The sequence below is a fragment of the Rana temporaria genome, chromosome 11 (genome assembly GCF_905171775.1).
Source record: "Rana temporaria chromosome 11, aRanTem1.1, whole genome shotgun sequence".
Lineage (NCBI taxonomy): Eukaryota > Metazoa > Chordata > Amphibia > Anura > Ranidae > Rana > Rana temporaria.
In genome coordinates this window covers 39,368,049-39,392,666 of record NC_053499.1, presented here as the reverse complement: position 1 = coordinate 39,392,666, position 24,618 = coordinate 39,368,049, and the positions used below count along the sequence as shown (strand labels likewise).

The 24,618-nt window shown below is 43.0% G+C and overlaps 1 protein-coding gene across 1 annotated transcript in view; it reads right to left on the bottom strand.

Moving 5' to 3' along the window:
- LOC120917233 (SITS-binding protein-like) overlaps window positions 1–23,728 on the bottom strand; it is an 88,008-nt gene extending 64,280 nt beyond the window's left edge. The window contains exon 1 of the mRNA XM_040328371.1: window positions 23,011–23,728. Coding sequence (XP_040184305.1) covers window positions 23,011–23,475 — 465 coding nt within the window. The 5' untranslated portion in view covers window positions 23,476–23,728. The remainder of the gene's footprint in view (window positions 1–23,010) is intronic.
- Between the last annotated feature and the right edge of the window lie 890 nt (window positions 23,729–24,618).

Genomic DNA, 24,618 nt, shown 5'->3' with positions numbered 1-24,618 from the left:
GTAAAAATCCTTTTCCAAAACAGATACATTTTCTTTCCTTCAAATACAAATGCTGCCTAATCGGCATTTGTAAAGTCCTTGGGATAATAAATACAATTTCAAATTTTTACGTTGGCCTTGGATATATTTGAGCATTTTAATAAATAAACTCTAATGCCGCGTACAGACGAGCATACATGTACGATGAAACCGGTCCGCCGGACCGTTTTCACCGTACATGTCTGCCCGGGGATTTCTGTATGGTGGCTGTACTCACCATCATATAGAAATCCGCGCGTAAACAATACGCGGGGCGTGTCCGCGCCGTCGCCGCGACGATGATGCTGCGACGTGGGCGGCCCTGCTAGTTAAATGCTTCCACGCATGCGTCAAAGTCATTTGACGCATGCGAGGGATGGCGGGCGCTCGGACATGTACGGTAGGTCTGTACAGACGACCGAACATGTCCGAGCGGGCAGGATTCCAGCGGGCTGTTTTAAAACAAGTCCAGAAATATTTGCCCGCTGGGAAAAGGCCCGGCGGGCAAATGTATGCTGGAATCCTGTCCGCTCAGGCCTACACACGACCGAACATGTCTGCTGAAACTGGTCCGCGGACCAGTTTCAGCAGACATGTTCGGTCGTGTGTACGGCCCATAAGATGTATTTTTTCATTAAATTCTAGCATTTTTATTAAATACGTTGGTGTCTGTAAGAATAAGAATAAGTACTGGTGTTTAGTGGTTACTTACCTGTGGGAATGCTTCTGCACTGCTGCCCTGCCTCGGATGATGTTGGGATTAGACTGTGACTGTCATACAAGAGATCTCTCCACCTGGCACTCTGGTGGTGCTGGAATGCTCTGCTACTTGATAAATATCCCTTAATGCCCCCATTGTACCCAAAGAGCGCTGCCTAAGGCTAAGTTCTAACCTCACTTCATATCAGACAAGCCCTTGAGTACAATTATCCTTCAAATTTACTATACTGGTATGGTGGGTGGACATATCTAATTATATTAAAAACAAATATATAAAGTGCAGGGCTATTGAAATGTGAATAAAAGTGACATGATTTCAATATATAAAACAGTGTGACAATTTATAAGTGACAAACTCAAATTCATCAAAAAAAAAGTCCATATAAGTCCAGAAAAATAGAAAAAAGGGGAACTCTATAATCAGCAAAAAAATAGAAAATCAAGTGTCCCAGAAAAGCAGGTTCCACGAGAAACGGAAATTAATGATTGCATGCATAGGAGAGTCAACATCCCCAGATCGTCCGTTTGCAACACCAACAATATAGAAGGTAGCAGCCTACCATATTGGCCTCCAAGTTTATGGTAAGGCCAAACGAACTGTAGCGAAAAAACTTTCCCAAATACATCCACAGAATCCAATTTCCTATATATGGTGGTATTGGTCATAGTGTTTAGAAACACTATGGCCAGGGAAACCCTTTTTCGTGTTGCCAACATGTTCACCTTATCTGACTTGTAGGGCTCTAATGGTTTGACCCACATATTGTTTCCCACATTTACACTGCAACATGTAAACCACATTCTTAGTGGAACAAGTAATAAAATAATTGATGGTATATTACCGCCCAGTTGAGACCAAAAACTCTCTATTCTTCTCCCTTTAAAATAATTGAGTGCAGAGATGTTACATCTGCGACATGGGAAAAAGCTTTTCAATTCCTGAAAAAACATGAGTTTCACTGGTCGATTACATTATGAGCAATTTTCTGTCTAAATGATGGTACACCTCTAAAAATAACACAAGGTTCTTCTGGAAGCACAGGCCCCAGCACACTATCATTTTGAGAACTGGACAGTGCTTCTGAAAATACTCTTCAAAACATAATGCTGGGTAGAAAAAGTAGTAATGAAAGAACTTTTAAAAGACTTGTTAGGACTGTTTCTACAATTATTGTTTTTCAGAAAATCTCTCCTGTCCATAAGACCAACTTCCCTGATGGTAGACATTAGGCCATTTTCATGGTAACCTTTATCCAAAAACCTAGATTTCAGTTCATTGGCCTGCAGGAGGAAGTCGCGCCACAAGCTCATGAATTTGAGTTTGTCACTTATACATTGTCACATTGTTTTATATATTTCTTTGAAATCATGTCACTTTTATTCACTTTTCAATAGAGCTACATTTTATATTTTGTAATTGTTTTCAGGTGTTTGTCTATTGGCCTGTGATAGCAGCTGTTTTTTTATCACTTGTGTTTTTTTCTATATACACATCTAGCGCGGATATTTTACAAAAAAACTCAAAACGGAGGTGTGGCGGTAAAAAAAAATGTAAAAGTCAGCAGCTGCAAACACTGTCTTTTAATAAGCACACTTACCTGTTGAGGTTGCCCGCAATGTCGGCCACCGAGGCCGATCCGTCCCTCAGACCAGGGCCTGGCACCGCCATCCTCACTAAGAGAAACGGGCAGTGAAGCGCGGCTCTTTGTGAATGGGCACACTGCCCTGTGTGTCCCAGAAGGTCACGGGATCCCGTGACCATGTCCCTCTAGTGACAAAACATTGGGAGGAACGACGTTCTGACGTCACCACGTCGTGCGCCAGACCCGGAAGATACGGGCTGCTGAATCGAAGAGGCGGCCGGCTCGATTGTATTTGATATGCCTTATCTCTTTTTTTCAATGTAAGTGTTCATTTTTATGTTACTTAAATTTTTAAGGGTTTTACGCTATGCCAGACCCTTCCTTTTTTTATGTGTGCATCCTGAATTGCTACATTGTTTGAGACATCTTCTATGCAATATTGAACCACACTGAGGGATTTATGCTAGCAATAGAGACCCCAGGCTGGGATTTCAACCATATGCGCATATTGATCTCCTATAATTAGAGATCACATCCATCTGGTAAGCGGCAGTGTTATTGTTTGGTGGAGGCACTATCCTGTCAGCACTTTTTCCTGGACTATTGGATTGGTTGAACACTGGGGATGTTTAAGTTTATATGGATACTCTGCATTAATGTTTTTTATTATATTTAGATTTTGTTACCTTTGACGTTTTGTTAATGGTATTCCTAAGGATTTTTTTGGTTTGATCATACGGACTGGTATTCATTCACTTGATAATTTTCAGGTTTCTACCTAATTTAGGAATTAACCCCTTCTTGTTATCTTATTGAGGTCTCACAGACCTATTTACAGATATAATTTTTTTCACTCAGTCAGTGTTTCATAATTTTAATTGATATTTATCTAGCACTTCATTGTCACTAGTGTCACATTTTAGCCTACAACAGCGCAGCTCTTCCTTTGACCAAGTATAAAAATGTATATATTTTTTTTTTTTGCCTTTTTGGGTATTTTTTTTTTTTAGGGTGAACCTCCACTTTAAGTGCATTTGAAATGCCTACTACAATATATGCAGAATTGAAGCAGGTATGGGTCTGCTAACTATTTAGCTATGAGTTTTAGAGTGTAAATACAGAATTTTCCATATAGAAAAAAGGGGGTTTAATTGGAAGATCAAAGAGATTCTTTAACCATGCTGTATTATAGCTTTTCTTACATCACGTATACTTTGAGGTCAATAATCCTTGTTTTGTACTAATTGGATTACTGAGATTTAATAGTTCCCACAACTTCTTAATACAGCTCAGAACAGACCTAATACAAAAAAGCATAAACGTTCCTACAGAGATTTTGTCACGTTATTTTCATCATAGGATGGACTCCTACAGTGAACCTGTCAGCCATTTTAAAGGTATATGTCCTGCCTAAGAGCAAAACAATACAAGCTACCTGCCTTGATTTTGTTAGCAGGAAAAGCATCTTTTATGCACTTCTTTGAACCAAGTTTCCCTTTCCTTCCAAGGGCTTTACTTTCCTAAGAGCCCATTCACACATGGGCGACTCGTCAGGGGCGAGAGCCGCCTGACAAGTCACGTCCCGTTCTATTCAATAGACTTAGAAAAAGGTTCTTGTACAAATTTCGGGGGCGACTCGGGGCAACTTGCATTGACTTCTATAAAGAAGTAATTTTGCAAGTCGCCTCTGAAGTCGTCTTCAGGTCGCCTTGCCGAGTCGCCCCCAAAGTCATGCTGCCAAAGTGTGAATGGGGCTTAAATATTGTATTTTTGTTTGTAATAAAAAAAAATACAAAACGCAAATATCACCAAAAGAAAGCTCTATTTGTGGAAAAAATGCTATAAATATTATTGGGTACAGCTTTTATTACCGTGCAACTGTCAGTTAAAGTAACGAAGTGCCGTATCACAAAAAAATGGCCCAGTCCTGAGGGGGATGAATCTTCCAGAGGTGGTAAAAATGGTTAAGCAGAACTCCAGTAATAAAAAAAACTGCCTAAAAAAATGTTATACCACGCCTTCTTTCTGATCTCGAATACTTGTTCTGAAAGTGGGCCTTGTGTTTTGGTGGGCCTGGTGCACGTCTTTTGTACCAGTTTAGTAAAAATAACCCTTCTTACAATACTATTGTCATTATGTATATTAAGGGCTGCTGTTAGAAATCATGGGGTCCTGTACAACCTACTTGACAGGGACCACCTCTAAAAATTTCAAATGATATTTTTGCTAAAAATACACTAAAATCATTAACAAAATTCTTGCTAAAGCTAAAAGAAAAACTGTAATGAGTTAAAAAATTAAAGGAGTTTTTAAGAAAAATGTTTTTTCACCTTAATGCAATCTATGCATTAAGGTGAAAAAACATCTGATGTTGCCGCCCCCCCCCCCCCTCGAGCCCCGTTATACTTACCTGACCCCTCGAAAGTCCCGTGTGGTCCCAATATTCTCTTCGCCGATCAGCCTGGCCACTGATTGGCTAGCGTGGATGGATTAAGAGAAGCGCAGTCATTGGCTGGCGCTGCTGTCAATCACATCCAGTGACGCGGCGCGCCGAGGGGCGGGGCCGAGTGAAACAGTGAGCGGCTATGGCCGCTCGCTGTATCACGTGAGCGCGCCCTCAATTAGTGACCACGATGTGAGCTCTTGCATGACTGTGGTGACTAATTGCAGGGAGGACCAGAGACAGCCGCCGAGGGACCCCAGAATACGTGGATGGGGGGCACTCTGTGCAAAACGAACTGCACAGTGGAGGTAAGTATGACATGTTTGTTATTTAAAAAAAAAATACATTTCCTTTACAAACCCTTTAACCACTTAAGCCCCGGACCAAAATGCTGCCTAAAGACCCAAGGGGTTTTTACAGTTCGGGACTGCGTCGCTTTAACAGACAATTGCGCGGTCGTGCGACGTGGCTCCTAAACAAAATTGGCGTCTTTTTTTCCCCACAAATAGAGCTTTCTTTTGGTGGTATTTGATCACCTCTGCGGTTTTTATTTTTTGCGCTATAAACAAAAATAGAGCGACAATTTTGAAAAAAATGCAATATTTTTTACTTTTTGCTGTAATAAATATCCCCCAAAAACATATATAACATTTTTTTCCCTCAGTTTAGGCGGATACGTATTCTTTTACCTATTTTTGGTAAAAAAAAACGCAATAATCGTTTATCGGTTGGTTTGCGCAAAATTTATAGCGTTTACAAAATAGGGGATAGTTTTTTTGCATTTTTATTTATTATTATTTTTTTACTACTAATGGCGGCGATCAGCGATTTTTTTCGTGACTGCGACATTATGGCGGACACTTCGGACAATTTTGACACATTTTTGGGACAATTGTCATTTTCACAGCAAAAAATGCATTTAAATTGCATTGTTTATTGTGAAAATGACAGTTGCAGTTTGGGAGTTAAACACAGGGGGCGCTGTAGGAGTTAGGGATCACTGTGTATGTGTTTACTAGTGTAGGGGTGTGTGGCTGTAGGAATGACGTCATTGATCGTGTCTCCCCTATAAAGGGCATGACGCGATCGATGCGCCGACACAGTGAAGCACGGTTTACACACGGCTCTCCCCGTTCTTCAGCTCCGGGGAGCGATCGCGACGGAGCGGCTATAAACAAATAGCCGCGCCGTCGTCCCGGATCGCTCCGCATGTACCGGGGGGGTCCCGATCGGACCCCCCCACCCACGTCTAGCAGAGGACGTACAGGTACGTGATTGTGCCTGTCCGTGCCATTCTGCTGACGTATATGTACATGAGGAGGTCGGGAAGTGGTTAAGCTCTGGTGTGAGTGAGGTCTTCAGATGGGTGCTGTGCCCTGTTATGCCGCGTACACAAGATCGAAATTTCTGACAACAAATGTTCGATGTGAGCTTTTGGTCAGATATTCCAACCGTGTGTACGATCCATCGGACATTTGCTGTCGGAATTTCTGACAACAAATGTTTGAGAGCTGGTTCTCAATTTTTCCGACAACAAAAGGTCTTGTCGGAAATATCGTCTGTCTGCAATTCCGACGCACAAAAATCCTACACATGCTCAAAATCAATTTGACATATGCTCAGAATCATTGAACTTAATTTTTCTCGGCTCGTCGTAGTGTTGTCACCGCGTTCTTGACGTTCGGAATTTCTGACAACATTTGTGTGACCGTGTGTATGCAACACAAGTTTTAGCCAACATTCCATCGGAAAAAAAATCCACGTTTTTTTTGTCGGAATGTGCAATCGTGTGTACGCGGCATAAAAGTGTGAATCAGTGGTTTGTTTATGTAGGTGGAATGTCCTGGAGATGTGTGCAGGCAGACTGTTACGCTATGGAAACGCAGCTGCTGTATGAACACCTCGGGTCCGTTTGTGACAGGCATGTGGGTGCAGGTATACAACCCTGAACACTGACAGTGTGCATTTAGGGCCACTCACTCACACCTGCACATCTGTCAAATTAGAACCTGTGGCTATGTTCGTACAGCCGTCAATTCCCTTTATAGTACCAGGCGACCTCATCTACATGAACAATTCACTTATTTACATTGTCAGAGTACCTGTCATTGTCATTGTCAGAGTACCTGTGTCAGTGTCAGAGTACCTGTGCGACTTAGTACCTGTGCGACCCGTACACACGAGGAGATATGTCCGATGAAAACGGTCCGCGGACCGTTTTCATCGGACATGTCTCCTGGGAGCTTTTGGTCTGATGTGTGTACACACCATCAGACCAAAATTCCTGCGGACAGAGAACGCGGTGACATAGAAGACACCGACGTTCTCAAACACGGAAGTGCAATGCTTCCACGCATGCGTCGAATCAATTTGACGCATGCGCGGGATTTCGGGACGCTGGTTACACGTCATAACCAGCGGACATGTCCGATTAGGTGTACTAACCATCTGACATGTCCGACGGACATGTTTCCAGCGGACAAGTTTCTTAGCTTGCTAAGAAACTTTTGTCCGCTGGAAACCTGTCCGCTAGGCCGTACACACGGTCGGACATGTCCGCGGAAACTGGTCCGTGGACCAGTTTCAGCGGACATGTTCGACCGTGTGTACTCGGCCTTAGTCCTTAGGGCTCCTTCGCATGTGAGGTTGGGGGGCAGTAAAACCCCACAGTTGAGCTGTGCTTTTATTGCCCACCAACTGCTACCCTTTTTAACAACAGAGACAGTGGATAGGGGTGTACACATGTTACAGCCCCGGTGCTATGCCATGTCAGATATTATACCCCCTGTTAAACAAGTCCTCTTTAAGTGAATAGCGCTGCTCTGCAAGCACCTTGCAACTGTGTGCAAAGCACGCAGTTGCGGTGCGCTAGTGTGAGGTAAAGCAGGTGATGAAGAGGCAATATGCCTCCTCACTGCCTGTCAAATGCTTTTATGGAAGAGTGACAAGAAGAAAGCCATTGTTGAAAGAAAGCCATAAGAAGTCCTGTTTACAGTTTGCGAGAAGCCATGTGGGGGACACAGCAAACACATGGAAGAAGGTGCTCTGGTCAGATGAGACCAAAATTTAACTTTTTGGCCTGAAAGCCAAACGCTATGTGTGGTGGAAAACTAACACTGCACATCACCCTGAACACACCATCTCCACTGTGAAACATGGTGGTGGCAGCATCATGTTGTGGGGATGCTTTTCTTCAGCAGGGCAGGGGAGCTGGTCAGAGTTGATGGGAGGATGGATGAAGCCAAATACAGGGCAATCTTAGAAGAAAACCTGTTAGCGTCTTCAAAATAATTGAGACTGGGGCAGGGGGTTCACCTTCCTGCAGGACAATGACCCTAAATATACAGCCAGAGAAACAATGGAATGGTTTAGATCAGGGGTCTCCAAACTATGTTCCCTCCAGTTGTTCAGGAACTACAATTCCCGTCATGCCGAGTCATGTCTGTGAATGTCAGAGTTTTACAATGCCTCAAGGGATGTGTAGTTCCGCAACAGCTGGAGGGCCGTAATTTGGAGATCCCTGGTTTAGATCAAAGCATAGTCATGTGTTAATATGGCCCAGTCAAAGTCCAGGCCTAAATATAATTGAGAATCTGTGGCAAGACTTGAAAATTGCTGTTCCCAGACACTCTCCATCCAATCTGACAGAGCTTATGCTATTTTGCAAAGATATCAAAAATATAAAAAAAGGCACTCTCTAAATATGGAAAGCTGGTAGAGACATCCCTCAAAAAATCTTGCAGCTGTAATTGCAGCGAAAGGAGGTTCTACAAGGTATTTACTCAGGGGGGCTGAATGCAAATGCATGCCACACTTTTCACATATTTATTTGTAAAAAAAAAATAAAAAACATTTTTCTTCTACTTCACAATTATGTGCCACTTTGAGGGTTATTTAGGGGGACATGCAAGGAAAATAAAAAACAGCATTTTAGCTTGCACATGATTAGATAATAAAATCAGCAGAGCTTCCCTTCATTTCAGACCTACCCCTCAGATTTAAAGCGACTGCACTTCCATGTGCGCTTTCACTGCAATTTCAATTTTTGTGCAAAGTGTGTTTGCCTTTCGTAAATAACCCCCTTTGTGTTGGTCTATCACATAAAATCCCAAAAATACATTTACGTTTTTGGTTGTAACCTGACAAAATGTGGAAAATTTCAAGGGGTATGAATACTTTGTCAAGGCACTGTAGCTTTGCTCTTTGGCCACAGGATAAGATGGAAAGAAATACAAACCGTGTAACAGGTAAAGCAGCTCCAATTTTTATATTCTATCTGTGTATTTAGCAGTTTTCCTAGAGTTTGGTTTAAAAAAAGAAATTATATTTTTACAGACTGGCATAGAGTGGTGACCATAGTAGTACCTGTAACATAGGCAGCAAAAATCCAGTTGCCCGTTGCTTAAAATTTTTATTCCAAGTTGTCAGTGAAATTGTACCAGCTATATTTATAGCTGATCCTTGCACCCCTATATCCTACACCACGCATTATATACTCTGCAGTAAAGATAATATACAAACTAACTTGGATTTTCCATCTCACATTACTACATCTCTAGTCAGCAAATACCATGGGCAGTATTTCTCATCCAGCACTGCAAGCACAATGTGTGATCAGCAGAAGATGTGCAGATGATGTCAGGATATGCTTAGCGTTGGCGTATGCATAGAGAGGGTACTAAAAAGAAGGCCTCTTGATCCCCTTTAGGGTAAGAGAGCATTGACTGATGGGGGCATGGCCAGGATCTGGGAGTATATGGTATAGAAGTGGCAAAAGAGGATTGGTGGAAGCGCAGGGTGATGGGGTTGGGCCTGAGCTCAATAAAAGGACTGCCCCCAGGGAATTCTGACCCTTTTTTGAAGAGCTGCCCACCCTCCTTCCCTCTTTGGATGGTTTGTCACATCTTTAGCTGTGGTTTTTTGACCTTGCCATCATTAAGTTGCTGTAATGGGATATGCCCTTAATGGGTAATTGGAATTAGGCTTTCTGTCCAGCACTTATGGTAAGGACAGGCCCCTTTTGGAATTTGACTGGTTAAAGTGGAGGTTCCATCAAAAAAACAATTTTGCTTTAAACTGTAGCTTACACCTAAAAAAGAAAAAAAAAACGTTTTGCATGTGACCGGAAGTGAAATGAATTTCATCCGTATTTACGTTTTTTATATCCCTGCCCGTTTTTTTCATGCTGCTTTTAAGCACCCTATTTTGGCTCTATTAAAGCTCTTTGTTTTACATATTTCACAATGAGAGTTTTTTTGTTCTTTTATCTTTCCCCATCTACATTGTGAGCCTCCATTTTACTGGAGATCGTCGCCAGCAATAAGGACATCAGGAAGCTGTGTATAACGATTACCAACTTCTCAGCAAGCTGTTTAAGAGTATCTAAGGCTAGTTTTTTCCTGGTGGTGAGGTGAGCGCTCTGTGAGCCCACATGTAAGGAGGATCATCATCTGAAGCACTTTAGATTATTACCTGAAACACTTTATGGCAATACATGAGCAAGATTATATTGGACTGATTTGTCATTTGCTTTTTGTTGTGTTTTTTGTTCTTTTTTGGTGTGATTGGGAGTACCAGCCATTTGGTTAGGCTTCACACAACTATTATTTTTTTATTTCACTGTGGTTTTAAGGGTCCTGTGACCCTTCACACCCCCCTTAGTTTTCTGTATCGTTTACACGCTTGCACTTTATTCTCATGTGGTACGTATTAATATTAATTTATTTTTTCTGGTCACTTATTTACAGCTGTTTTAAAATTTGGCCAATTTCACGGATCCCTTTTAGAGAGTGTATATAGAGGTTGCGCTCATCACTTTTTCTTTTAGGCAATTATATATGTCTCAGTTCACATATATGCGGTGTGGGAAACGCAGCTAATGCTGTGCGTTTCCTGTACCACATTGAATTGCACAGAGTTCATGTGAACCGCAGGGGGTGTCAATGTTAACTTAGCGACACCCCAAAACAGTTGCCAAAAATGCAGCGTGATTACCGGAACCGGATCCTATAGGTGCGAACACCCTTGTGATCTTCTTGCAGTGCAGGAAAAAAGTTTGTTTGCGGCCCCCCAAAAATTTTGAGCACCAGCCGCCCTTGGTAAGAACTGTCCCTATTTTGGCATATGCTAATTTCAGTAAACTGGTCACAGTTTTACAAAAACAGAAATGATAAAAACTTTATCATAACAGAATGCACAAAAGCGGCATTATTAGATATTTAGGCCCGGATTCACGTAGAAGCGCTCATCTTTGTGAGGGCGTAACGTATCCTATTTTTGTTACGCCTCCGCAACCTTGTCAGGCAAGTGCTGTATTCTCAAACCAAAGTTGCGGCGGCATAGCGTAAATAGGCCGGCGTAAGCCCGTCTAATTCAAATGTGGAAGATGTGGGCGTGTGTTATGTAAATTTAATGTGACCCCACGTAAAAATGACGCTTTTTACGAACGGCGCATGCGCCGTCCGTGAAAGTATCCCAGTGCGCATGCTCCAAATTAACCCGCAAGAAGCCAATGCTTTCGACGTGAACGTAAATGACGCACAGCCCTATTTTCGAATGACTTACGCAAACAACATAAAATGTGAAAAATTTGACGCTGTTCCAACGACCATACTTAACATTGCTACGCCTCATCTACGCCTCATCTATGCCTCATATAGCAGGGGTAACTTTATGCTGGGAAAAGCCTAATGTAAACGGCGTATCTGTACTGCGTCGGCCGGGCATACGTTCGTGAATTGGCGTATCTAGCTGATTTACATATTTCTAGGCGTAAATCAGCGTACACGCCCCTAGCGGCCAGCGTAAATATGCAGTTAAGATACGACGGCGTAGGAGACTTACGCTGGTCGGATCTAATACAAATCTATGTGTAACTGATTCTAAGAATCAGGCGCATAGATACAACGCCTCAAACCCAGAGTTACGACGGCGTATCTGGAGATACGCCGGCGTAACTCGTACGAGAATCTGGGCCTTAATGCACAAGGCAAATAAACCTGCACTATATGCATTGAACATCAGCGTAGGATCAGCTAGACTGGTTCAGGGATTGCACTGGCTGTGCATGTGTACATCCTCACATTCGTGCAAACCTGCGATGTAAGCATACCCAATTGATTTAACCCTGCTTTTGTTAATTTACTTTAGTAAATGAGGCTCACGGATGAATGCACAAAGGTTGTTTGCTTTGGAAACTGTAAAACAGCAACTACTGGTATCAGTGTTGAAGTGGGTGAAAAGCTTAAAAACCCAAGAATTGCAAAGCAGGTCAGATTAATGGAATCCATGTGACTCATGTGTTAGCAAATTGCAACCAGTAATAGGCTTATCGTCTAAAACCATACAAACCAGATCTGTGTGATATTAGCTCTGATGAACGCAGTCCAAGATGGGCTAAGGGAAGCAAATGTCTGGCAGGCCGCCATGGCTTATAGAACATTTGTGCTATTTACTGACTGTTCCTAAATAAGCCTGTAATTGTATGATCGTTTAAAACAGGAAAACTACTATTCATCTACAATTTCAGTACATGAATAGTACTATCATTTTCTGTATTTTTGATGATGTACTGTATCTAGCGTATGTATATTTAACCACTTAAGGACCGGACCAATATGCTGCTAAATGACCCAAGGAGTTTTTACAATTCGGCACTGCGTCGATTTAACAGACAATTGCGCGGTCGTGCGACGTGGCTCCCAAACAAAATTGGCGTCCTTTTTTCCCCACAAATAGAGCTTTCTTTTGGTGGTATTTGATCACCTCTGCGGTTTTTATTTTTTGCGCTATAAACAAAAATAGAGCGACAATTTTGAAAAAAATGCAATATTTTTTACTTTTTGCTATAATAAATATCCCCCAAAAACATATCTAAAAAATGTTTTTTTCCTCAGTTTAGGCCGATACGTATTCTTCTACCTATTTTTGGTAAAAAAAAACGCAATAAGCGTTTATCAATTGGTTTGCGCAAAATTTATAGTGTTTACAAAATAGGGGATAGTTTTATTTATTTATTTTTTTACTACTAATAGCGGCGATCAGCGATTTTTTTCGTGACTGCGACATTATGGCGGACACTTCGGACAATTTTGACAAATTTTTGGGACCATTGTCATTTTCATTGTTTATTGTGAAAATGACAGTTGCAGTTTGGGAGTTAACCACAGGGGGCGCTGTAGGAGTTAGGGTTCACCTAGTGTGTGTTTACAACTGTAGGGGGGTGTGGCTGTAGGACTGACGTCATTGATCGAGTCTCCCTTATATAAGGGATTACTCGATCGATGCAGCCGCCACAGTGAAGCACGGGGAAGCCGTGTTTACATACAGCTCCCCCCGTTCTTCAGCTCCGGGGAGCGATCGCGACGGGGCAGCTATAAACGAATAGCCGCGCCGTCGTCCCGGATCGCTCCTGAAGCCACGGGGACCGCCGCAAGTACCCGGGGGGTCCCAATCGGACACCCGACCCACGTCTAGGCAGGCACGTACAGGTACGTGGATGTGCCTGTCCGTGCCATTCTGCCGACGTAAATGTACATGCGGTGGTCCGGAAGTGGTTAATCTATTTGTATCAATGTAATTAGATACATTGCAGTCAACCAAAAAAAAGTAGTTCAGTAACTCAACAGTTCCATTTTTCATCCAGACACTGCTGTACTGAGCCTGTCCACTCTACTGCCCTGTACACACGAGCGGATTTCCCATCGGAAAAACCATCCGGAATTCCGCTCAAGCCTGCCCTGCATAAATACGGCCACACAAAAGTTTGGTGAACTTTCGACTGCCAAGAACGTGGTGACGTAAAAGACTACAACGAGCTGAGAAAATTAAGTAGTATGCTTCTGAGCATGCATCGATTTGTTTCCGAGCATGCGTCGGAATTTTGCACGTCAGAATTTGTACACACGATAGGAAATTCCAAGCGGATTTTTTCCTGATGGGAAAATAGAGAACCTGCTCTCTATCTTTTTCCAGCAGTTTTTCCGTTGGAAAATGTCTGATGGAGCATACACATGGTCGGGATTCTCGACCGAAAGCTCTCATTGGACTTTTTCCAACGGGAAAACCGATCGTGTGTACGGGGCTTCCCGCCTTGTCAGTAATTTGGTAATTCTAGAAACAACTTGCTGGGGATAATGGAACACCATCCTTGCAGGCACAGACTGATAAAAAGGATGCGGGGACTAAAGCCCCGTACACACGGGCAGAATGTCGTGACTCGGGAGACATTTGCCGGTGCAAAAAAAAAAGCCTGGCATTCTGCTGGCTTCTGTTGGGTGCGCATGCTGGAAAATCAGCATCTGTCCGACTCCCGATCAGCGCTCTCAGCCAATGGCAGAGAGCGATGTTCAGAGTGTTCTGACAGGGGGTTCAAACCCACAATCAGAACACAATGGGAGGAGATCACTGAACTAACCTTGCATGATTAGTACTGCTGCTCCGACCAGAGCTGACATTTTTTTTCATGCATCCTTCTGTACCTGGCTTAAAGGATCACTAAAGGAATTTTTTTTTTAGCTAAATAGCTAAATAGCTTCCTTTACCTTACTGCAGTCCTGGTTTCATGTCCTCATTGTTCGTTTTTGTTTTGAAGTTGCTATAATTCTGCTGTGATCTTCACACTTCCTGCTTGTCTGGCTCCTTATGAAAAATCTCATGGCAGCTTTTCACTGTGGTCCAAGCTGTGTGTGAGGCCTCGTACACACGACAGAGTTTCTCGGCAGAATTCGGCGAGAAACTCGGTCAGAGCCGGATTCTGCCGAGAAACTCTGTCGTGTGTACACTTTCGGCCCGATGGAGCCGCCGAGGAACTCGTCGAGAAAATAGAGAACATGTTCTCTATTTTCTCGTTGTTCTATGGGAGCTCTCGGCCCGCCGAGCTCCTCGGCGGCTTCAGGGCTGAACTGGCCGAGGAACTCGATGTGTTTGGCACGTCGAGTTCCTCGGCCGTGTGTACGAGGCCTCAGATTCATTTTAAAAACAAAACACTGCCCTGGATTTGTTTGTTTTTGTTCTGTGGGTCTCTTTACTTCACAGAAACATGAAACCAGTTTAAAAACAAAAGTGAAACTGCAGGCACATTATATGATTGAATTTAATCTATTTTTAATCATTTTTAAAAGGAATCAGTTAACTTTTATGACTCTATACCCTGTAAACAGTCATTTCAGCAAAACATTTTTTTTCCTTTAGTGACCCTTTAAGTTTATCACAGACACTAATTCTATTTAACCCAGCCTTAAAACTATGAATGTGATTGGTAATGATATGAGCAGAGAGTGAGGTTCCAATTAGACAAAGTGGACTGCAAAGCAAGCAATGTCTGCTGTGCAATCTCTTAAGAATAGTAAGTATATTAAAATGTGTATTCGGTATTTGAGTCTAGGCCATTCATTTAGCAAAATAAATGTGTTGTGTAAATACTCTTTCACCTGCAAAATAAATAAAATAAACTGGAATTTAGCTAGCATATCTATTGAAGTGAATACAGCTTTATTTTGCTCACTGAGCTAGGTGGACATTCGTTTTGCCAGGAGAACAGTCTCTATTGCTAGTAAATCCACCCTAAGCCTAGGTTCACATTTGTCAAATCGCATGGCAATGGTAAATCGGCGGCTATTGTCGGCAATGGCACCGTCCGAATCAGTGCGGTGCCCCCCCGATTCCAACAAGTAGTTCCTGTACTACTTTTGGAGACTTCGGGGGGCGATTTGTATAGACATCTGTGCAGGAACTCACACAGATGTCTGTCAAATTGCCCCGAAGTCGGACTGCATTGCAGGGTTGAAATCTTGCGAGTTCAGCTGAATTTGCATGATTTCTAACCCACAGCAATGTGAACCCAGGCTAATAAAAAAAGTTAAATGGCATTTTAAAACTTTTTGATGGAATGCTAACAGGCTTATTTAGTTAGTCACTCACAAGACAGCAACAGCCTTTAAAGTATAATACAAACAATCAATCTATTTTAGTTTTCTGATGTCAGATCAACTCTGACTAGTTGTACAGGTTCACTGCATTTTTGTACATTTATAGTTTCAGTCGCCCCAGTGACAACGTCCATTAGGACAAAACGTACGTCGGGCAGTCAAGAGTAGCAGTTGCATCAGTTCGTCTGCAGGGACGCCAAACATTGTGGCATTATACATGCATGTTACTATCTTCCTTCCTGTATTACTGTAATTTAATAAATCTAGAGTATAAGAATGTTGCGCAATGAGTCTGTCCCTTCCTTTTTCCATCTACATTACGCCCCTTCTATGTCCCTTCTATGTGACTGAGGATTGAGCAGAGAGTGGGAGTCTTAGGAGACGCGGAGAGTGCATGTGTTTGGGTATATAGCAGGGACGTGCAGTCAGGGAAGGCAGGTGAAGCAGAGCCCATGAACATAAAAAAAAAAAAATTGAGCTTCGAGGCTCTTGCAACAGAGCGCACTGTGATTGGCCAAAGCATGCAGGTCAGGTGCATGCTTTGGCCAATCATCAGACATCAATGCACCGCGATTTCGCAGACATCGATGCACCTGATGTTCGAGTCAAACTTACGTTTCAACTCAAACATCGAGCTCATCCCTAATACTACTGATTATATATATATATATATATATATATATATATATATATGTATTGATTATATTTATTTGAGTTCTCCATTTTATCCTATCTTTATGTTTTCCATTTGATTATTAAAGCGGGGGTTCACCCTATGAACGCAAAAAAATATATATTTTTTTCTTCTACCATTAAATCAGGCATTGTAGCGCGAGCTACAGTATGCCTGTCCCGATTTTTTTACCCCCGTACTCACCTTGTACTCGTACATCGAAGATACCGGGGAATGGGCGTGCCTATGGAGACGGAGGATGATTGACGGCCGGCTCTGGCGCGTCACGCTTCTCCGGAAATAGCCGAAATAGGCTTGGCTCTTCACGGCGCCTGCGCATAGCCTGTGCGCAGGCGCCGTGAAGAGCCGAGACCTACTCCGGCTGTCTTCGGGGAGAGTGACGTGCCAGGGCCGGCCGTCAATCATCCTCCCTCTCCATAGGCACGCCCATTCCCCGCGGGAGCCGAAATCTACAATGTACGATTACAAGGTGAGTTCGGGGTTAAAAAAATCGGGACAGGCATACTGTAGCTCGCGCTACAATGCCTGTCTCGATGGTAAAATCATGTGAGTGAGGGTGAACTACCGCTTTAATCACATTGGAATAGCACTGTTTGCATACCTATATATGAAATATTTAATCATTCTGGAGGGATAGCACATTAATTTTTTTAAATATCCTTTTTATTTATAGTTGTGCAATATTGTTGATTGCTGCTGCCCTTATTTGGATACACTTTTGATTATTTTATATTGAATATATATTTTTACAGTTCTTATTTTTTGCCTAAGTGCAGAAATTTGCACCTTAATATTTTTGTACATTTGTCTTACTAAATAAGCCCTGAAAGTGTAAATTCCCTATTTCACATATAATGAAAAGAAGAACTACCACCCTACACCCTTCCCACCCCCCAGGTTCCCGCTGCACATACCTCCATAGGTGAATAGCTGTCACTACCTATGCAGCCGGTGCAGTGGTCTGGGGTTTTGAAAGACCTGCTCTTTGTTTCCTTCCTTTCTTAGAGCTTCCAGGATGGATCAGAGCAATTCTGATTGGTCATGTGCTGTAACGTGACCACTTTGACAAATTGGAATCGCTCTGATCCATCCCAAAAGCTCTAAGGAAATAACGAAGGGATGAAGATCATGGCTTTTAAATCCTTAGACTGCTGCACCGTGTGCGTTGATAGTGACGGCTAATCATCCATGGAGGTAGGGCCTGAGGGGTAGTAAAGGTGTAGGGCAGGGTTTCCCAACTAGGGTTCCTCCAGTGATTGCTGGGGGTTCCTCGAGCAATGAGCAACTTCTGCCTCTCAGATAGGTTCCCACTGACACCACTGATCCTTTTAGGTATTTGTAAAGGGGTAATTCTTCCCAATGTCCAAAAGTGTACGGAGCATTCTTCCCAGTGACCATCACACTAATGTATCTTGCGTGTAGATATATAGCTAGATTTAGGTAGAGTTAGGTCGGCGTATCAGTAGATACGCCAACCTAACTCTGAATCTGCGCCGACCTAGGTTTAAGTGTATTCTCAAACAGAGATACACTTAAACCTATCTAAGATACGACGGCTTGCGCCGTCCTATCTTAGGGTGCAATATTTTGGCTGGCCGCTAGGTGGCGCTTCCATTGCGGTCGGCGTAGAATAAGTAAATCACTAGTTACGCCTATTCACGAACGTACGCCCGGCTGACTCAGAACAGATACGCCGTTTCCGTAACGCATTATCAGGCCTAAAGTTATTCCATCAAATAGCTGGAATAGTAATGTTAAAGTATGGCCGCCGTTCCCGCTTCGAAATTTGAAAATTTTACGTTGTTTGCGTAAGTCGTCCCTGAATAGGGATTTATGTTGTTTACGTCCACGTCGAAATCAATAGGCCCGTGCGGCGGACTTAGGAAATGCACACTGGGAAATGTAGGCGCACGGCGCATGCGCAGTTGCAAAAAAACGTCAATCACGTCGGGTCAAAGCATATTAACATAAAACACGCCCCCTCAGCTGAATTTGAATTAGGCGCGCTTGCGCCCGCCGCATTTACGATACGCCGCCGTAAGTTAGGAGGCAAGTACTTTGAGAATACAGTACTTGCCTCTCTGACTTAAGGCGGCGTAGCGTAAATACGCTAAGCCTTAAAGTTAAGGCAATCTCTCTGAATCTAGCTAATAGTAATTTTTTAGCAGGGGTTCCCTGAAACCAGAAAGTTATTTTCAGGGTTTCTCTGTGTTGAAAAGGTTGAGAAAGGCTGATGTAGGGTGTTAGTTCCCTTTAAAAAATGTTGTAAAAAAGTGAACTTACACTTTAAAGGGGTTGTAAAGCTTTGCGTTTTTTCACCTCAATGCATCCTAAAAGACGATTCGCGCTTTTCAGTCTGTTACAGCGTGATGAATGTGCTTACTGTGCTTACGAACGGTAGTTTTACCAGAACGAGCACTCCCGTCTCATAACTTGCTTCTGAGCATGCACGTTTTTTTTCACGTCGTTAAAGCCCACACACGACCATTTTTTACGACGTCAAAAACGACAACGTTAAAAACTACGTGAAAAATTAGAGCATTTTTATTGCCCATTTTTAACATCGTGAAAAATGCTCTGGAGCCCACACAAGATAGTTTTTAACGACATAAAAAAAAAAACATAATTTTTTAAAACCCGAAAAACGGTCATGTGTACGCGGCATGAGGGAAAAATCTAAATCTTGGTGTAGTCACTGAAACAGTAGTAATGGGAAAATCTTCCAATGTGCTGTCTGCATCTCTGTTGGCGAGATCCACCTTATCTATATGTCCTGAACATAATGGTCAACAGGACAGAAAGTAATATGAAGTACAAAATTGTATAATTGTGACTAAAACAAGAAGTGTAAGAAAAACTTACAATTGAAAAACAACTGTTTTGGAAACAGCTTTCTAATGCAGGCCATACATGGGCAATGGGCATACAATTCCGAACGAGAAATGTCCAGATAAGAAACTTCATGCATTTAGTGATCCGTCTGTGCCACCATTGATTTCAAAATTCGACCAGCCAAGCCTTTAATTTCACCTCATGTTGTTACAGAAAATATTTTTGTGGTAGGGAATCTTCTTTTCTTTCCAGTTCCAGGTCACAGCTCATGTACATTTATTTTTCAATTTTATTTCTCGCACGATTTCCTATCATTGAATTGAAATTTGTTTGCTTTTCAAAAAATGTCCAACATGCCTGATCACTCAAATTTGATGGCGAAAATCGGCCATTGAGCAGGCCGGCTTATGGTGCGAAATTCAAGCAAAAGTTCTTAATTACGATTTCTGAAAGATTTTTTGGGGGAATTTGACCCATGTATGGGTGGCTCAAAACGTAGTTTTTTGTGTCAATTAAAATGATAGTGTGTGGGCAAAACGACGTTTAAAACAACGTTTTTAAACCCACGCATGCTCAGAAGCAAGTTTTGAAGCAAGCTTCAATGGAAAAGAGTGCTGAACATAACCGCGCTTTGCTAGAGCATTTTAAAAAACCGATGGTGTGTAGGCAACGTCGTTTTTGAAAATGTTGTTTTATTTCATGATTTAAAACGTCGTTTTTTTTTTTCATCACATAAAGTGATGGTGTGTACGCGGCATTACAAGGTTTACCTATAGGTACTGTGAATATCTCCTAAACTTGCACCATTTAGGAGATATTTACTGTACATGCTGCCGGCTAGGTCACCGTTGCATGCGCTCTGAAAGAATGGCCCCCCGGGCCATTCCTTTAGAGTCTTGTGCCGTAAACTGCATTGCTGCTCCGGTCAGTCACACAGCGATACATACTAGCACATTATGCCTTTACCTTGCAGTGTACAAAAAAAAAACACCCAGCGGTTTACTACCGCTTTAAAGCGACGATCCGCCCTAATTTTTTTTTATATTAGCTGCCACTTCCAATACCACGGAGCTTTGAGTTCACTTCCTCCCTCGTTCCCCCCCCGTCTTCTGGGACTTGTGTCCCCCCCAAAAGACAGCTGGCCATTTACAAAGCGCCATGCGAATCGCGAATGCGCAGTAGGAAACGGGCAGTGAAGCCGCAAGGCACCACTGGCGGTTTTCCTTAGTTGAAATGGTGGCACCGGCACCCGATCTGATGGACGGATCGCGGGCTCACTGGCCAGGTAAGTGTCCTTATTAAAAGTCAGCAGCTACAGTGTTTGTAGCTGCTGACTTTAAAAAGAAAAAGTTAAAGGGTTTTAACCCTTACCTACTCTTTCCAAGTGGGTGCTTCAGCTTAAAGCAGGAGTCTCCAAACTATGGCCCTCCAGGTGTTCAAGAACTACAATTCCCATCATGCCTAGTCATGTCTGTGAATGTCAGCCCCCTGCTTGTGATTGGAGAAATCATAAATCCTGCCTCTTTTGTCCAATCACTGTGCTGTGATTCGTTACAGCAAAAGCTGATTTTTGGGAGGGGAGGGTGTCCCTGAAAGGTAGTTTGGAAATGTGGTCACCCTACTCATAGGACGTGTAGTTCCACAACAGATTGAGGGCTGTAGTTTGGAGATCCCTGGCTTAAAGGAACACTAAAGATAAAAAAAAGTTTTAAATAACAAACATGTTATACTTGCCTCGACTGTGCAGCTCGTTTTGCACAGAGTAGCCCCCAACCTGGTCTTCTGGGGTCCCTCGGTGGCTGTCACGGCTCCTCTCCGTAAGAATTCACCACCTTCATGTGAGCGAGCTCGCATGGTGGTGAGTTCCTTCGGGTGCGGTCCAGTGATACAGCCGACGGCTATAGCAGCTCACTGTATGACTCGGCCCCACCCCCGGCGTTCCGCATTACGTCATTGGATGTGACTGACAGCAGCACGAGCCAATGGCTGCGCTGCTTTCAATCAACCTATGAATGAGCCGAGAAGCCGGCCGAGCTGCTGCGCGTTTACAGAGCGGGTCTTTCGAGGTCAGGTAAGTAAACGGGGGGCTCAGGGGGCCGCTAATCCACAGATGATTTTTCACCTTAATGCATAGAAGGTGAAAAAACTTTTACCTTTACAACCCCTTTAATACAGCAACAAAAGTAAGTTATGTGGAAGGTGGTGGATCTTTTAAAGGGGGGGGGGGGGTGGAATATGGGTGAAGTGAGGGGGGAGTTGCATGCAGAGGTCAGAGCTGAAGAGGGGTGAAAGTGAAATGCGGATGGGGGATGCATAGGTAAGCAGCTGTGGATGAAGCCTGAACTCTGCACTCTGTACATAGCACGCCCCCGAACTCTGCATGTAGTGCATCCCTAAACTCTGTACTATGTACCAAGTGCACCCCGGAACTCTGCAGGTAACGCACCCCTGGAGGGAGGGGGTTGTGATTGAGTTCCTGCACCTATTTTCTGAGAAAGCCCTGAGTATATGCAATATTATAAAAAACCAAGAACGTACCGCATTTATCGGCGTATAACACGCACAGGCGTATAACTTTAAGAGAGAAGTTTCAGGGAAAAAACTTTCCACAGCCCCCTGCGTATAACACGCAGGCACAGTTTACCCTCTATTTTCAGGGTAAAAAAGTGAGTGTTATAAGCCAATAAATACAGTATTTAACCACTTCCCGACCGCCGCATGTAAATGTACGTCCACAGAATGGCACGTACAGGCACATGGGCGTTCATGTACGTCCTGTCCTTCTAGCGGGTGGGGGGTCCGATCGGAACCCCCCCCGCTACATGCGGCGGTCGGGTTCGCTCAGGGAGCGATCCGGGACGACGGCGCGGCTATTTGTTTATAGCCGCTCCGTCGCGATCGCTCCCCGGAGCTGAAGAACGGGGAGAGCCGTATGTAAACACGGCTTCCCCGTGCTTCACTGTGGCGGCGCATCGATCGTGTCATCCCCTTTATAGGGGAGACACAATCGATGACGTCAGTCCTACAGCCACACCCCCCTACAGTTGTAAACACACACTAGGTGCACCCTAACTTCTACAGCGCCCCCTGTGGTTAACTCCCAAACTGCAACTGTCATTTTCACAATAAAGAATGCAATTTAAATGCATTTTTTGCTGTGAAAATGACAATGGTCCCAAAAATGTGTCAAAATTGTCCGAAGTGTCCGCCATAATGTTGCAGTCACGAAAAAAATCGCTGATCGCCGCCATTAGTAGTAAAAAAAAAATAATTAATAAAAATGCAATAAAACTATCCCCTATTTTGTAAACGCTATAAATTTTGCGCAAACCAATCGATAAACGCTTATTGCGATTTTTTTTTACTAAAAATAGGTCGAAGAATACGTATCGGCCTAAACTGAGGGAAAAAATTTTTTTATATATGTTTTTGGGGGATATTTATTATAACAAAAAGTAAAAAATATAGCATTTTTTTCAAAATTGTCGCTTTATTTTTTTTTTACCGCAAAAAATAAAAACCGCAGAGGTGATCAAATACCACCCAAAGAAATCTCTATTTGTGGGGAAAAAAGGGACGCCAATTTTGTTTGGGGGCCACGTCGCATGACCGCGCAATTGTCTGTTAAAGCGACGCAGTCCCGAACTGTAAAAACACCTTGGGTCTTTAGGCAGCATTTTGGTCCGGGGCTTAAGTGGTTAAAATGTTTGCACATCAAGGCAATTGCACACAACATTGCTGAAGCCTAGGATTCAAACGTCAAACAGGTAAATAAGAACGCGATAGACATACCTTGAGCTTCACATCACAGTGTATTGGGGTCCAGATAATATTATAACACTCAGTACCAGCTGAGTAATTGTGTTCTAAACTAATCTTCAGGTCCGTAATGGAATCCCAGGTATAACAAAATTCGGTCTTATTGAGCCAACACAAATTCTTAACAAAATTTTGCTCCATATCAGGAAAGTTGCCTACGTCTATCTCCACAAAAGTTTTTTCTTCGTTCAAAGTCTGCAGTATCAAAGTGTGAGTATTTCTCTCCCAAATGAGTCCACTGACCCGTCCTTTCAAGATCCAGTTTTTGTTAGGTTGGTCCATCACCTGCCAGTAGATAATTCCAATTGTCATAATGAAGAAGATTGCGACCCCGACACAGGCGACGGCTCCTTTCCAGGTCTCATTCATTTCCTTCAGTCCGGTATCCCAGTTGACCTCGGGAATATTGGTTGGGCTCCTTGGACGGGAGTGAGGCATTGCCAAAAAATTGCAGTCGAATATAATATTGTTCTTGCAAAATAAATGGGTTTCTTCTTCATAACAAAACAAAAAAAAAAACTCAAGACGTTAAGTTGGGTTAAGCATTTTCAGATGTGAACTTTGAAAAGCCATCTTCAACCTAGCACATGTTGCGAGAAGTATGGGGAAGTTATTCTTGTCTAGTTGTACTCTGTATGCTCAGCGGAAGACGAGAGCCTTGAAATAGCTACAACTGGCACTAGAAGAAATCAGCGAAAGGGCCGTCCCACTGCCAGATTCGTCCCAGGTGCTTGAGCAGTGACGTATGCAGAACGTGAACTGTACCTAATCAATTGCACTTCTTCTACAAACCAACTCTCTGTACATTCCAATAAAGATTAACAATACGAGTCTACAGCAAATAGCGAACGTTAAGTGTCTGTCACTTTGCACATCCAAAAAAAAACAAAAGACTTGTAATGTTCTGCCTTTTATTTTATTAGTTCCATTAAAGAAAACCAATATTGAAAATTGCTGATTGAAAGATTTTAATGCGTTCAATGACCCCAGAACAAGTTGGGAGTATTTTTATTACTATTAATATTATATGTCGGGATTTATATGGCACCAACAGTTTGCAGTGCACTTACCTTAAAATATTAATGGAAACAGTACAGTTACAATACAATACAAGAGAGTTAAAGTGGAGGTTCACCCGGAAATAAAAAAATTTAACCTTAGATTCCTGCTCATTTTGTCAAGGGGAATCGGCTATTTTTTTTTAAATCGAAGCTGTACTTACCGTTTTAGAGAGCGATCTTCTCCGCCGCTTCCGGGTATGGGCTGCGGGACTGGGCGTTCCTATTTTGATTGACAGGCTTCCGACGGAAGTAGCCGAACGTCGGTGCGCAGGCGCAGTATAGAGCCGCACCGACGTTCGGCTTCTTTCGGCTACTCGTGACACGATGGATGCGACCGTCGGAAGCCTGTCGGAAGACTGTCAATCAAAATAGGAACGCCCAGTCCCGAAGACCATACCCGGAAGCGGCGGAGAAGATCGCTCTCTAAAACGGTAAGTACAGCTTCGATTTTAAAACAACTAGCCGATTCCCCTAGACAAAATGAGCATTAATCTAAGGGTAAAAAAAAATTTATGGGTGA